Raw genomic sequence first — 15208 nt, 5'->3', positions numbered from 1 at the left:
CAATTTTTCACGGTCACGGCTGTTCTCGGGGGGAACGAACTACCATGGTCGCAGTACGAAAATAGGATTGGAATGCGAGTTAATCTGATTGTTCAAAAGTTATTTGTTTTAAAAATATATACTATTAAGAAATATTTTGTAATAAATTTTTTCTTTAAATGCTCCTACTGTATTTTTATATTGTTTAATAATGACATGTTCACATTCTCTCTTTTTTTGATTGACCAATCCAGGCGGGGCACCGCTTGGCGATTTGGCCAATAAAGAGTCTAGTTGAAAATTGGAACGTAAGAACAATCTGTAGGGTTTTGTCACGAGTCCAGTATCAACGAGAAATATATTTTGATGATTCATCCATTATTCATATTTAAAACGCAAGATAGATTATGAAAATAATTCTACACTAAACTTTGGTATTTCATTTTGTAAATGGTTTAAGTAAATCGAGTCATCGAATGTGAAAAGAACTGATTAATATTCAGTGAACAGCATTTCAAGAAGTAATCTGTGTAGAAGCAGTGTGTATTGCGACATACATCTCACATTGTTACCAAATACTAATCCTTCAAAATCGCGGTTTTCATGTATTACGAGGTATTACATAACGTCTTCTTGATCCCGAGAAGATATGAAGCAGACCGGTGTCATCCTCTAGGGGGATATGATTTTCACCATACGCACACACTATTTCCAATGAAATTTGCTAAATAATTACAAAAAACTGTATTTAAAACCCGCTTGTTTTTCCCCATAAAATTGATTGCTATACTAAAATGCATTACGACGTATATCAGCCATGGCAGTTATATGATAGCTTAGTAGCCAATTTCTATGACATTTGGAAGTGTATATCAATTGCACTGGGCATGAATTTTCATAGATATACGGACTAAAACCGCGGAAACTATTAATTATTTTTGTCAAATATTTAGAAAACTTTGTACAAATTTGACAGCATATACTGCAATATTGTATACATTGATAGTAAAATATATTGGCTATTAACTGTGGTGACTGCAATGATTGAATAACAAACCAGAGTGCATTATTAACTAGGCTTTACATCACACATTGGAAGTAAATATATTTTCTTTACCTTTTAAGGTATAACAATATACCTAAAAATGTGTGATGGCACAGCAGTTATCGTTTTGTCTTGCTTGTAATAATATTTCTAGTCCAAACTGAACTAATGAAGGAGCACACATTTTTATTAATGTTGCCACTCAATTAGCCTAACAACTTTGACTCTTGTCCTGATCAATACCAGACCACCATTTCACCCATATTCCGCTACCACCCAAAGCTGACAGTTGAGGAAAAGAGCAATAATGTATAGCAGTTAGATGTGCAGATAGTATGTGCATGCACAAGAGAATGCAGTTACGAAGTGCGAGCAAAAGAGAATGATATTAAGGAATTATTTAGAAATTATTATCTGCATCCACTCCTGGGAAAATGTGCACTTTGGTGCGGCATTTATTACCGTGTGTTCCTAAATCTGTGGCAAGTCATAATACACAACTGACCTCCCCTAATAACTGGAAATTTCTAGTTATCAATGTCTTTACATCAGGATATAAAGGTGATAATAATAATACTTGATTCATTTAAAAAAATGATACAACCATATTAAATTTCATCAATTTAAATGTTACTTAATATTTAAATATAAGTTCTTAAATGTGATGAAGTTTGTCCCAAAAGAATTCATCCAATGAGTAAAGTGGGTGAGCAAGTAACCTGGTGCACATATACCCTATTCTTGAAACTCTGGATAGGGTCCAATTTTAACAGAGTAGGCAGATAGTTACACAGTTGTATATTATGAAATGTGTTGTAAGTTGAGGACAATAAGTAGTATTTAGCTTCACCTCTTTTGGTGTAGTTATGAATGTCAGATCTTAATTGGTAAGTTTCTACAACTAACTTTCACATGAATCAGAGCCTTAAAGATACATAAACTAAATACTGTTACAATTCCATATCTTAAAAAAAGGTTTGCAGGGATCATATACATATAGGTATAGTGAAACCCTGCATCCTATAGAATTCACCTTCCTATGGTCATTCATTCTTCCCAAATCTCCTTGCCTTACCAATCTCCCTTCGCCCACCACCTCATAACAATCTCTGATAACCATTGTTTTTGACCCAGGGACACCTAAATATTTCCTTTCATTGATCATTCAACTGGTCTATTCCTTCGACATTATAGTTGCTTGTTGGCATGTAGCCCTGCATTATGACAAAATTAGCTGTTTCAGCTTTTAGCATCACTCACCTGTTGAATGTTTATTATTCTTCATCCTACCTTTTGTATTCAATACTATTTCAACCCCTCATTGGCTCTTTTCCCTCTGCGATACATTAATGAGGCTTGCTGTAATAATCCCAGCTGTCTTTCCACTTCACCTTGCATGGATTTAAAATACTAATATTTCCTCCCTCCATCCTCAACTTCATATTTTTTCATTTCTCCATCCTAAACGTGGTCCCAACATTCCAAGTCCCTATCCCAACTGGTTCTACTTTGCAAGAATTTCATTCGATGATGTCAACAGAAACTTTGCCTTTCCCTCAGCCAGGTTCCCCAGTTGCCAGTACTCATATTCCTGTCCATCATAAGGTCACTGGATAAATAAAATTGTTTTCCTGTTCCCTTCCTCAATAGTGCTTTCAATGTGATGCCATTACTTGCATGATGGATAACCACTAATAAATCTAGAGATTTATGTTAGGTGTGAGGATAGAGATTACCAAGTATTATTCACATTGGCATGTGAAATTCACACATTAATGATGAAGGGGCAGTTCCTTTCCATCTGCCACCCATGTTTTTCCTAGAACTGGTACACATAAAATTACTCAGTCTGGGTAAAGCTGAGGGGGCCCAGAGGCATAGAGGAAGGGTATCAAACCTGTGAACTGATTCAGCCCAGCGCTCTACTGCTGAACTACCATGTCTGAGTGTATCCCAAATGCAAGCAGTAATGGGCATTGTCCTTGGTGATAGCCTTCTGAATGCCTCAAATTGGCATTTTCAAGTTGCAAAATGAACTAACCAATACCTTCACAATGCAAATTGCATTAAAGCAGGAAAGCTCTCCAAAACTCTAATAAATTTGTTTCAATTTAATAAAAATTCCAGGAAGTTCCAGCCCCACATTAAGCATTTAATGTTAACTCACTATTTAATTATTTTCAATGAAATATTATGAATAGTAAAATAAATTATATCATGCACTTCACAGGGGATGGTTGTTAGAGCCTCAGAAAATAAATAGGGAGATGCAATGAAAGATTTAAACTATTCACCTTGATTCTTGTCGACGCTACATGATGGCCACTGTTATACTGACCAAGACATGAGAAATTAGGAAAATTGCAATTCTGTTGACCTCTGTAGAAGGCTAAAATGGAAAATGTAAACATGATTTATCAACTTGACTTGTGAATGAAAAATGGCTATGACATTAATATTTAGCATTTGCTATTTTTGAAGCAGTACTTGTAGTAACTTATAATTAAAGGTAAACCCAATCCCTATAGAACAAGAGTCAATGTTTGTGCTTAGGGTGATGCTCAAGATGTGCATCTTCTGTGACAGTGAGACCATATTGCCCACCAAATGACCATACTATATGCATGGGCCACCATGATTCATACCAAGCATTATTCTGTAGCCACCATTCCCTCTGTTGCTTGCTCAACCTTCCTCTCCTACCTTTCTGATGATGCAGCAAGAACCATGGACAGGACAGAAAGCACAAAGGGGATTCTTTCCACCTTATCTTCATTTTTGGGGCTATTATTTCAAAAGGGGAAGACCTTAGCATTCCCTTGTTCTGTAGAGACATGTGAACTACAGTCTCACTCTTGGTTTAGAGGTGCACAAATCATAAAATTTGGTTCATAATAGAACTGCATTTAAGTAACAGGTACCACAGCTGAAATTGACTTAATTTGGCTGCTTTGCTTCAGGAACACTGGTGAGAGTAGATGCATATAAAAGGACAGTGCAACATTCAATTAAATCATTTTTGAACAATAAGGTATCAATACTGGAAGCACATGATGAAGATATCCATGAAAACAAGAGATCTTAGTGTGAAGTCATCCAGTTATAGTTTCAACTCTTGGTGCAAGTCTAATTTATGCAATTAAAAATAAAAGAAGCATCACCCAACCATTATTTCTGCACATACCCTTCCACCAGTGAAAAATAATACACGGTGTTATTTAAGCAAAATCAGTGACGAAAATAGGCTGACTTATTCAATAATTCGTGGGTGTCAGATATATACATAACCCCGTTATGGTCTTAAGAAAACGAGTGCTAACTCAGATTTCAACATAAAGAGGTCACCCAGCAAAGTTACAAGGTAAGAATATTCTCAGTTTGTACCTGGGTGACATCATACAGGTGGCAAAGCTTACTAAACCAATTAAAATGCATTGGGATTCTAGATTTCCTGTTGACAGGGTAATATTTACTACAGGCATTTAAGTAATTTGGTTCATGTAAATGATAGATATTAAGTTTCAAGCTTGTACATTGTGAGAGATTACAGTTAAAATGTCAGCTACCAAATCAGTCTCAACTGGCTAAAAATTACCTAGTCCTTGATTGGGTTGTGACCAAACAATGACTACAATATACACATGCAGTCAGTAAAGACTTGGTACGAACAGGTGAGAATAATGAATGACAGCTCATCAATCATAAAATATCCATGACTTGGCATGTATAGATCACAGTGCAGTACTATAATTGCACCAATATACTCAATACTTGTAAATTAATGCATTGAAATTATCTTGAAAAAATTCTTCTTCAAATTAGCTTAGTGATAGTGGAAAAAATAATAGGCTCATTCAAGCATACAGACTGCATATTTTGCACAGCAGATATCCACAATACGCCAAATACTATTTCACTAGCGTTTCTTCACATAAAAATCTTCAGGTGCTAAATCTTACCTGCTGAAAACAGTATCCCTGTTAGTCACTCTGCAACCATGGTTTCACTTGTTATCCTATCTTTATGTCTAAACCCAATACTTCATTGACATTCTCCACAATGCTCTTCACAAATGCAGTTGCCCAGAAAATGCAGTTACTCAGCTCCTACAAAAGTAAGTGTGCTGTTATACCCTACATTATACACCGCTGGAAAACAACCCCATATCTGATGGAGGACTTAGCCTACGTCATACATGCTTCCCTGGATCCCATGGGCTAAAAACCTTTCTAAGTGATATCTTCTGGATTTTAAATGACAATGACACAACCTCTTCCCTCCTGCCCTAGTTCTCCTCTCTTGCATGAAGATAACCTGCCAATTAAGAATCATAATGCGATCCACCAACCCTTAAGCATGCCCCAACGGTAAATTTCCTCATTGTTCCCTGGCTCTCAACTGTTCCAGTTGCAAAAAAATTATGAAAATCTGATGATGAGCTACACTCATCATTGTGTGATTTGGCATCGGAAGTCCACGACGAGCTAGACTTGTCATTTCAGCACAAGGGGTTAACTAGCACCAATGACTATCATTTGATTTTGATGAGGGGGACTATTCATCAACTTTATTGGATATAAGATTTTATTTGCAGGATAGGAGAAGTACATTATGCATCTATGTACTGATGTTGTTCTACAAGCGATTCACTCCATGAAAACAAAAAAACATGGCCCACAGCCTGGAATTGCCCTGAGGAATTGTTTAAAACAAAAAAATGGAAGGAGAAAAGAACAGCTATTTCTCAAAATTTAATATTATATAATTATACAAGAGATTGGTGATTTAGAACATTCATGGAACAATGATGATTCAGTGATAATTTTTGTACCTTAGCAATGAAATAGGATCTTTGGGAATGAGCAGTGTAAATTAGCTTACAATTATTGCATCAAGAACTCATTTGTACCAACTTTTTATTAGCATTGTCCCTTCTAGAAAAAGAATCAAAGGCAAAAATAGCAAGAAAATAGTTGTAACAATTGCTAAAAACTACAGAATTATTGTAGCTAAGTATAGATTACTCTTAAAAAAAATAGCATGCTATGTTTTAATACCAGGAATAGCTAACTACTGTAATACATTACATGTAGCTAGCTACTACCCAACCCTGATTTTAATGCACAGTAGAATCTCGTTAGCATATCCTTGATTAAGGCATTTATCATTTGAATATTTTATTTCCCTGTTCCCAATTCTTCCCTATGAAAATAATGTAATAATGACCATGTTCTGCTGTTTTGTTTAACACTTCTCAATAAGGTCTTTATAATGATCGTGAATGTGAAATCTGCCAATCAAAAAAATATATGAAAGGTAAAAAGTCTAATTATCTCAAGTAATACATTTACTTGTTCTGCTGATACTTAGTATTCCATTATTCGAAATGTTTTTCACCCTTAACACGCAACACATACTAGAAAATGTACAATACTAGAAATAATGTACATACTAGAAAGGCTGCAGGCAGCCTTTCTAAATTATATTTTTGTTCAGCCAACATGAAAATTTTCCTCATGGCTACCTTTCATATTAATAGTAGCCCTTTTGTGACTCATCAGTGGCATTCCATTTTATGTCCGTTGCCAGTATTCCATTATCTGAAATTTTTTCCCCCTAACACTCAACTTTAATACTAGAAAATGCACATTAGCAATATTACCTCAAGTAATAAGTTTGATTTTCCGGCAGATACTCTTGTTATTCCTTTTTCTCAATGTTTTTCATCCTTGACACACAATACTAATTCTATGAAATGCACAACATGCTATAGGCAGCCTTTCTAAGTTATATTTTTGTACGACCATCATGAACGGGTACCATCCAAATTAATAGTGGACCTTTTTTGGAACTCAACAGTTCCATTGCATTTTCCATGAGATTGTCCACCCTTATGCTCACTTGGAAGAAAAAGGGAATGGCATTTCAAAGTTCCACAGAACAAAATTTCATAATTGTTCCATACCAATGAGTGACGTTCACCTTAAATGATAGTATTTGAACTGAAATTTGGTCCTCTCTATTTTAAATACAGTTTCCAGAATTATGAAAAACACCAGTGTCTTGTGGTAAGGCAAAGAGGAACAATATTAAAAAGGGATGTTTGAAGAGAATCCACACAATCAACAATACAGGTGGTCACTGAGTTAAAGATGAGATACATTGGTGAGAGTATCTTTAGGTCAGATTTGTATGTAACTTGGATCCCTGATAAACAGCACAATCATGCATCACGATCATATTATAATATTACAACGGCCCTAATGCATAAGGCTTTTACAAAATTCATAGACTAATAACTTGGGATTAAAAATACAGATGAAAGAGATGCTGTGTATTGTTTATAAGCATCATACTCAAAATTGATACTAGCACTTGAATTACAATAGTAATTATTTAGTCATAGATTTATATAGAGAACCTATTATCTAATATCTTGACAGAAGGGTTGATTATCCAATTGCCATAGAAAGAAACATTCCTCCTCTCTGTGGGTAGCTAATGACATTTAATGAATATAAAAAGTTTTCACTGCTCTCAATGAGTTACTCATGTTGACTTGCAGGCAAACAATTACATGGATCTTTGAATTTCGTGCTTTAACCATTTGAGCATTTTCTCAAGAGCTAAGCAGGAAGGCGAAAAGCAGTCATACAATATCATAAAGAGTCCATACACTGCATTTTATAGAGGCTTGCATAGCCAAAGAATGAAGTAAGTCACATTGGCCAACTACACATTCAAACATGAAAAACTACCAAATGGCAAAAACATATTCATATGCATATAGTATATATACACATATGCATGTATGAGTACAATTCTGCACAAAATGATTGTATCTAAGTCAAATTAATTAGTAAGTTCAAGCTTCAATCTCTTGGCTTATATAATGAAAATTTTGTTATCTTTTGCATTTAATATGGGTCATGAGAATAAAAATCCCTTTAAACAGGTTTTAATTAATACTTTATCATTCTTTTATTGTTATTTAATTTGTTGCCAATAATGTATTTAAAAAAGTCATTTAAAAAAATATCGTTGGGCAGGGTGCAATTTTTAATTTTTGCCTCAGGTACTAAAATTGCTCAAAACAAAAACAGCTGTGTATGCCACTTGAACAAGCTAATTTCAGCTTCCTTTGTAAAGATTGAAATGGGAGATTTCGAGCCTAATTTGGCAGGAAAAATTATTCAAGCATCATTGATTAAATGTTCATCAAACATGACATACTGCATAAAAACTTAGAGAATATCTGCACCACCTAATTAGAAGAAGTGAAAACTGATGACTTTCTTTTTAATTCTGATTGGGATAAGAGTGGGAAGGGTGAATAAAACGAAAGGATACATCAAACAAATGATACGAAGAGTCCAAATAATTGACTATAAGACACAAGGGAGGATTTTATTTAGCATATGCTCAAAAAGAAGCCAAAATATCCCATAATGTATATATAGCCTAGTATTCATCGTTTTCAATTATCTGCTGATGCAATCCCCTGAAAAACAATGGATAGTCACTGCTATTCTATCATTATAGGGGATGTTTGAAAGCCTGTTCATAAATAAGGGATGGCAATAGCTGGATAAACTGAAGCTTGGGGACCACCTGTATTCAATTAAAGAAATGATAGGCTTATTTTTAGCCCTTACACTCCTATTGATTTAGAAATAAGAATATCAACAAGAAATAAGAGATTTGTAACATTAAATCAAGTTTCCCTTCGTTGATTTTGACTGCATTTCAAATTTAAATAAATACCTATCAAAGATTAGAAAAATAGGATGTAAATTACATTAAATATATTCACCAATCCACTTAAATGAAACATTAACATTGAATATGAACACTGAATTTAACAGCCATAAAGGTGCTTGCTTTTACATTAATTACCTCACTTCAATGGATCCAAAAATCCTTGCCTACGTACTGAAATGAACTACCACACTACTGCCACATTCATTGGACTAGAGGTTGCCTTGAAGAAATAAGCAGCCATTAGAAACCTATGCTTAAAAATCATTAAATACAACAATACTAAACATTAAGTTTTTGCTCGGGAATAAAACAATTTTGGCCAGATATGACAGCAGAAGACAATATTAATTCAAAAATTAAATTATAATGCAATGTAAATAATTTACACAAAAATGGCCATTAACTAACTTAATATGCTACCTCCAATTTTGATTTATCCAATGGAGGATAAGCAGGAAAATGCAAAGGAATATATGAAAAATTCAGACAAGAAATTTCTTATAACTCCTCCTCAATTCCAGGCACATTCTCTGAGTGGCTTTAGCAATTGGATTTTTGAAATAACCCGATGTCATGGATGATTCCTTATGCAAATTTAACTCCAGAATAATACTTTTGTGATAAAAATAACATCCATGCCTAATGGTAGATTAAGCTTATTAGCATGATCCAACTATTTATTTACCTGGGACTATATTACAGAGGGGTTCACGTTGTTTTCATGTTAAAGCTTCTCGCATTTGTCTCATGCATCTGAATTTAATATTGCTCCCCCAAAGATTTCAATAGTATTCACTCAATAGGCACTTTCTAAATTATTATAATTATTTCACTTATTAAAATGTTATCCATACTCCTTCTTCAATATTTTACGAAGTTCTGAGTGTGCATAACTATGTCACGATGAATGGCATTGTCAGAATTTTATACTGTACATATGCCATAAAACTTATCATGCATCAATATTCAAGTGGATTCCTCATGTAAGACACTACATATTCATAGGCAGTGGATTTAGTGGATAAAGCTTCACATAACATACATGAAAATACCATCTTTCAACTTATTTGGTTTCACATCCAACATGGAAATTTTTAAAATTATCTCGGTGAGTCACGGCTTTCCTGCATATGATATGACAATTGAGAGTCATGGGTGGTCTAACAAATTGAAAAGGAGATTAGTTTGACACATCTAAACCACTGAGTATAATAAACATATGTCCTTTTATGGATATACATATGTCATCTTATAAAGTCCTGCACTAAGTCCATTTTTTTGGAAAAAAACTAATTAGAAATCACAGCATTTGCAACCATCAAAGATTATGTTTTTAGAGATATTTATAAGTAAATACCAAGGAAAATTCCTCAAAAGTATCTCATAGAATTTCCAACCTGGTATATTAATTTAATTCTTCTCCATCACAAATACCAACGAGAGTCTACTGCATTGGTATTAATAACCATTAAAGTTGTTTATCATATATGTTACAATCTCAACCTTGTAGCAAAGAGCATTGCCATCAACTATATTTCATGATTCTTTAGAGCATATATTCATGCAAAATGAAGTCAATCACCTTGGGTGATTTCTTATAATTACCTATTCTTAACATATTTAGAGTCCCTTTCACATTTGGTTTTTCTGTATATCCATTTTTTCTGGCACCAATCTAACTTGGAATGTTTGAGTCTTCCTCAAATGATATTTCTAATGGATGTGATAAATGCTCAATGAGCCAATATAGTATAATATAATATAGTAGTGTGACATTCAATTTCTCTCATTGTGAGTAACAATAATGACATGATTTCCAGAGAGAATAACTGAAGACATAATTTGAGCTTAATATTAACATTATTACTATTAATATTATGAGCTTCTGTTATTTATAAGCCCATGAGGAACTCATTGCCTAGTTGAAAAAATTAAATTCCTCACATGTTACTAATTTTAGAAAATTGTGTGCACCACAAACATTGAAACACTTATTTAGAATGGAAAATACCAACACCCGATAACCATTTATAATCAACAATCCAACACTGAACATCCAGGACCATCATATTTATAACCTTGGCTTATGCCATAAAGAGCCTCAGTCATTTGAAAATCACTCCATAAGGCAAGTTTTTACAACACACATTAAAGAACTTAATTACAAATATCACACAAACTATTCACTAAAATATAAACTAATATATAAAGTACAACCTCGATACAGTAGGTTGAACCAATAAATATTTTTTAACAGCAATGATAGGACAATGTAATGACCAATTCCAGTAAAATTATACAAATTTGCACTTGCATAGAGGTATCAAATAAAAGGCACACAACTTATGTAACTAACATATGTCTGGCACTTTCACAACCATAATATAAAATTATGGCCTTAGGTTTTTTCTTTAAAGCCCCTTGGCATTTAATGAAGAGGTAATATGATGAAATGATTGTCGTCATATAATAAGGCATTTAATCAGTGGATTTTCTTTAACACAGATATCGAATCAGAAATGGTGTTATTAAACAACAAACACAGTGAATCAGAATTAGTGTTCATAAACAACATTGATTTCATTGTAAAACCAATTGACTTGTTCTCCACACTTCAAGTCACTCCTGATAAAATTCATTAACTGCTAATCACCTTCAGCATAGATATTGTATCATTACAGTAAACCCTCACTAATCCAGAGTCCATGGGGCCACGCATTGTCCAGATTAGGCTAAATCTGGATTATTTCGGGTTTTGACACAAGTAGACCCATGGAATATTTCACATATCTTATATTGTGCAAAATTGATTGCAAACAAGTTCAAGCAACTCCATATGATGCAATAGAGCCCCAAAGTATAAAAAGATCCCATTTACAAGTCAAATAAATATTTATACAAAATATATTGCTGATTTTCTCCAAAAAAAACTTAGTATTAATTCATAGGTACTTTTGAAAAAAAAGACAGCAATGTAAACTTGAATTATCTCATCGAATCTATTTTTATTTTTAAGATAACTAATTTATCGCGTTGTTACTTGAAGAACTGAGAGCTTGACTTTAGAAAAAGATGGCCAACTTTGGTTTGTAATGACACAACGGTTGCCATTGATCTCTGGCATACTTAAATTCTACCATCAAAATATATTTACTCTCATTGGTGTTTATTGCTAAAATATTTTAGAATATGACACATGATATTCTTTGTTGCTGCCACACAATTTGGTCAACGGTACTTGAATTCCATTTGATTTTAGAGATGTTTCCACAGATGAATGTTGCGAATATTCAGTCTATGATTGACGAATATAGCTGTGAGCTAGTTTGCATTTTTCATGGTGTATTGATGAAACGAAGATGGTGTGAACTATTGGCTGTGAAAATGTAAGGCATCAATCCTATAACCAATATTGAGTATTTAAGGAAAACTTCATATCAATATTTAGGTCAACTAGGTGACCTTTTTCTCAAATATTCTATATTGGCTCTAGGATTGACACATTACATATTCTTCCAATGATAATGAATAATTTGCGATTTTCCTTGTTGTTGATAATTTGAGAAAAGCAATTTTATTTCTTCCTCAGAAATTTTTAGAATATTGATATGGTATTTTGTAACTTGGAAAGGAATAAATTGATTACGGAGCCAGTTTGTGGGAAATACGGAAATAAAGTATGGACTCATTTAATTCTTTTACGGTAGAGAGAGGTCATTCATAGCCCTCATTGGTATTTGAGGTCGTCAATATTATCCCAATGGCAGTTACTCTTTAACTTGTGCCTACTTTCAGCATTAGCACACAGAATTGCCAATTTTCCATCTAGAATCTTTGATCTGACATTGTAAAACTCATGTATTTACCAAAGCTTTTCAGTAAACACCCATTTCATCTGTTTATAAGTCTAAAATTACTGTAAATCATATCAGTATTGGCAAATGTCCAGTAAGTTGTTCAATGGCAATGCTATCAGCACAAGTCAAGCACTTTAATCGAAAATAATATTCCTCAACCACCAAAGCTTCTTAAGTTCTTCAAACAAATATTTGGCAAGTATTTTATATTATCTCTTGCATTTCAATGCCACACATTTCTGTTTCTCGGGATCATTTAAGAGAATACACCACTTATGGATGGGCCCTCGCCATCTTTAAATTTGCAATAGCGACATCTCAAGCCTGCCCGATTTTGTTGATATTTAATTCAAACCTAAGAGCCATTAGATGATCCTTAGTCTTCTTATTTTTCTAATCCAAAGTTGTGTAAACCACTTACAAAACACAACGGAAACCCCCACATCCATTTTCTCAAGAATAGTCACATTGCTTAAAGCCAAAACTTATGTTTTCCTTTACTTCCACTCTACATTGATAGTGTTATCAAATGTTGCTTAACTTTTTTTATCACAAAATCCCATAATCATTGAATATCTGGGTATATGGAGACTCAAAAAACCAATCGGAAAGAATTAACCATCAATTTGAAATACATATGTTGTATCTGTCAATACTTGTGTAGCAAAATGTGTTGTGTTTAGCTGAACACATTAATTAGGTTTCATGAAGCAATATTTTATTCAAATATTCAGTAGTAATATTAATTGAATTATTAATAATAATTATGTTCAGCTATATTCATAAAAACTTGAAAACGCAACTTTTTTTAGTATAGCAAAAGCTTTGCTTCTTCTCATGACCCCATAATAAGCCACATGCCATACATGGCCAGACTCTGTTCAGATGAATTGGGAGATGGGATTAGCCAGGCCTAGAGCAGTGAGGGTTTACTGCATTTACACAATTGCCCAAGGAAAAAAATATCCTGTGAACTGAAATGCCGTAACTGGCATTAGCATTAGGTGATGATTGGCAAGCTCTAATGGCCTTGTCAATGAGAAACTAGAGCAGGGAATACTCATTAATAGCTGTCATTAAATACTTACTAAAATCTTATTTTAGTCGTTAGGAATATTCCTTCTCTTAGTTTCTTATTATGCATTAGCATAATTAACAGGAATTGTAACTTATCAGTTTCCACATATTGCATTCAATTTTTTGCGAGATTATGGCACATATGGGATGCTGTGGTACATAGAACTGGCACTTTGGAACAATAACAACAACTGCTTGTACATTGTCATCACATAAAAGTCAAGCATGAAAGTTGAGTATCACACTTGCTGTCATCTATTTCCAGTACTCATCAATATGCTAGAAAAGTGAATGCAAGAGCACTAGAGTTAACAGCAATGAAAGTTGATCATTAGTCATCACTGTATTGCTTTTCATGTTTGCGAGGTTATAACAAATGTGGTATGCTGCAGTGTGCAAATTGGCACCTTGGAAAAATAACTGATATTTTGGAGTCATTCTTGAAAGTCAAGCATGATAGTCAAGTATTAAACTGGCTGGAATAAAAGCCCATTGTACAATGATTGACTTAAAGAGTTAACAAGAGCATTAATGCTACAAGAATTTAAACTTATCAATATTTAAACATACGGCATTTAATTTTTTGTGAAGGTGTGGTATACTGTGGTGTTTAGAATTGGCACTTCGGAAAAATAACAATGAATGCTTTGGAATAATTATCACTAGGCAGTAATTTGTGAGCTGATTTCACAATTGTTGGAATTCATTTCACACACTTATTGATTGGTTAAAAAAGTGGAAGCAAGGGCACCAGTTTTTACCTGGAAAAATTGCCTCATCACCAATTAAATACATCTTAGTTTAAAAAATCAAAGGTAGGTACGTCGTCAAATTGCTGTGGTCCAGGACCTTGGGTTTGGATTTGTGGTTGATTACTAGAATTGTTCCCTCCATTGTTGCCTCCTGCTCCACCACCCATTTGAGACTGTGGCCCACCTGCCAAATTCTGCATGGAGAGCACTTGACGATATTGGGGTTGCTGTGAAAATTAAATATGCTGATCAAGTGGGTGATAAATGCACATATCAGTCATGAATACGTTAAAAATGCCTTAAAATTCACCAACTCATTGTCAGACCCTCTTGTTGCCACCTTCCATTGACCTTTGCCGTGCAACTGCCCCGCTTTAGGACACCCCACTCATGCACTCCCATTCCTCCATCCTGATTCCCTCACACTGCCCATTCATTCTGCTCTCACACAAGACTGTTTCTCCAACAAAGCTTTCTCATTTGCAATCTTTTGTCCTGCCTTCTCCATTGGAGACTCCACACTTTCACTCTCCCTCCCCTTAACATGCTCAACACCTGGCACGCAATTTTCTATGAATACCAAGATGGCAGCAGGCTGCCAGGAAATATTGCATACTGGTCAACAGGTCAATTATTAAAAATCATAAACTTTCCAATGCATTCATATTGTACTCTTTTCTAATCTTGTTTACACACAGATTTAATCATTATATATCATATACTCATGGTGTAGTCAC

At 34.1% G+C, this 15208-nt stretch overlaps 1 protein-coding gene across 1 annotated transcript in view; it reads right to left on the bottom strand.

Moving 5' to 3' along the window:
* Positions 1 to 5722: 5722 nt before the first annotated feature.
* MED25 (Mediator complex subunit 25) overlaps positions 5723 to 15208 on the bottom strand; it is a 130999-nt gene continuing 121513 nt past the window's right edge. The window contains exon 14 of the mRNA XM_071586529.1: positions 5723 to 14698. Coding sequence (XP_071442630.1) covers positions 14516 to 14698 — 183 coding nt within the window. The 3' untranslated portion in view covers positions 5723 to 14515. The remainder of the gene's footprint in view (positions 14699 to 15208) is intronic.

The sequence above is a fragment of the Hetaerina americana genome, unplaced genomic scaffold (assembly GCF_022747635.1).
Source record: "Hetaerina americana unplaced genomic scaffold, ioHetAmer1.1.p SCAF_23, whole genome shotgun sequence".
Taxonomy (NCBI): Eukaryota; Metazoa; Arthropoda; class Insecta; order Odonata; family Calopterygidae; genus Hetaerina; species Hetaerina americana.
Note: the sequence above shows the minus strand (reverse complement) of the source record. Positions and strands in the feature narration are given on the sequence as shown.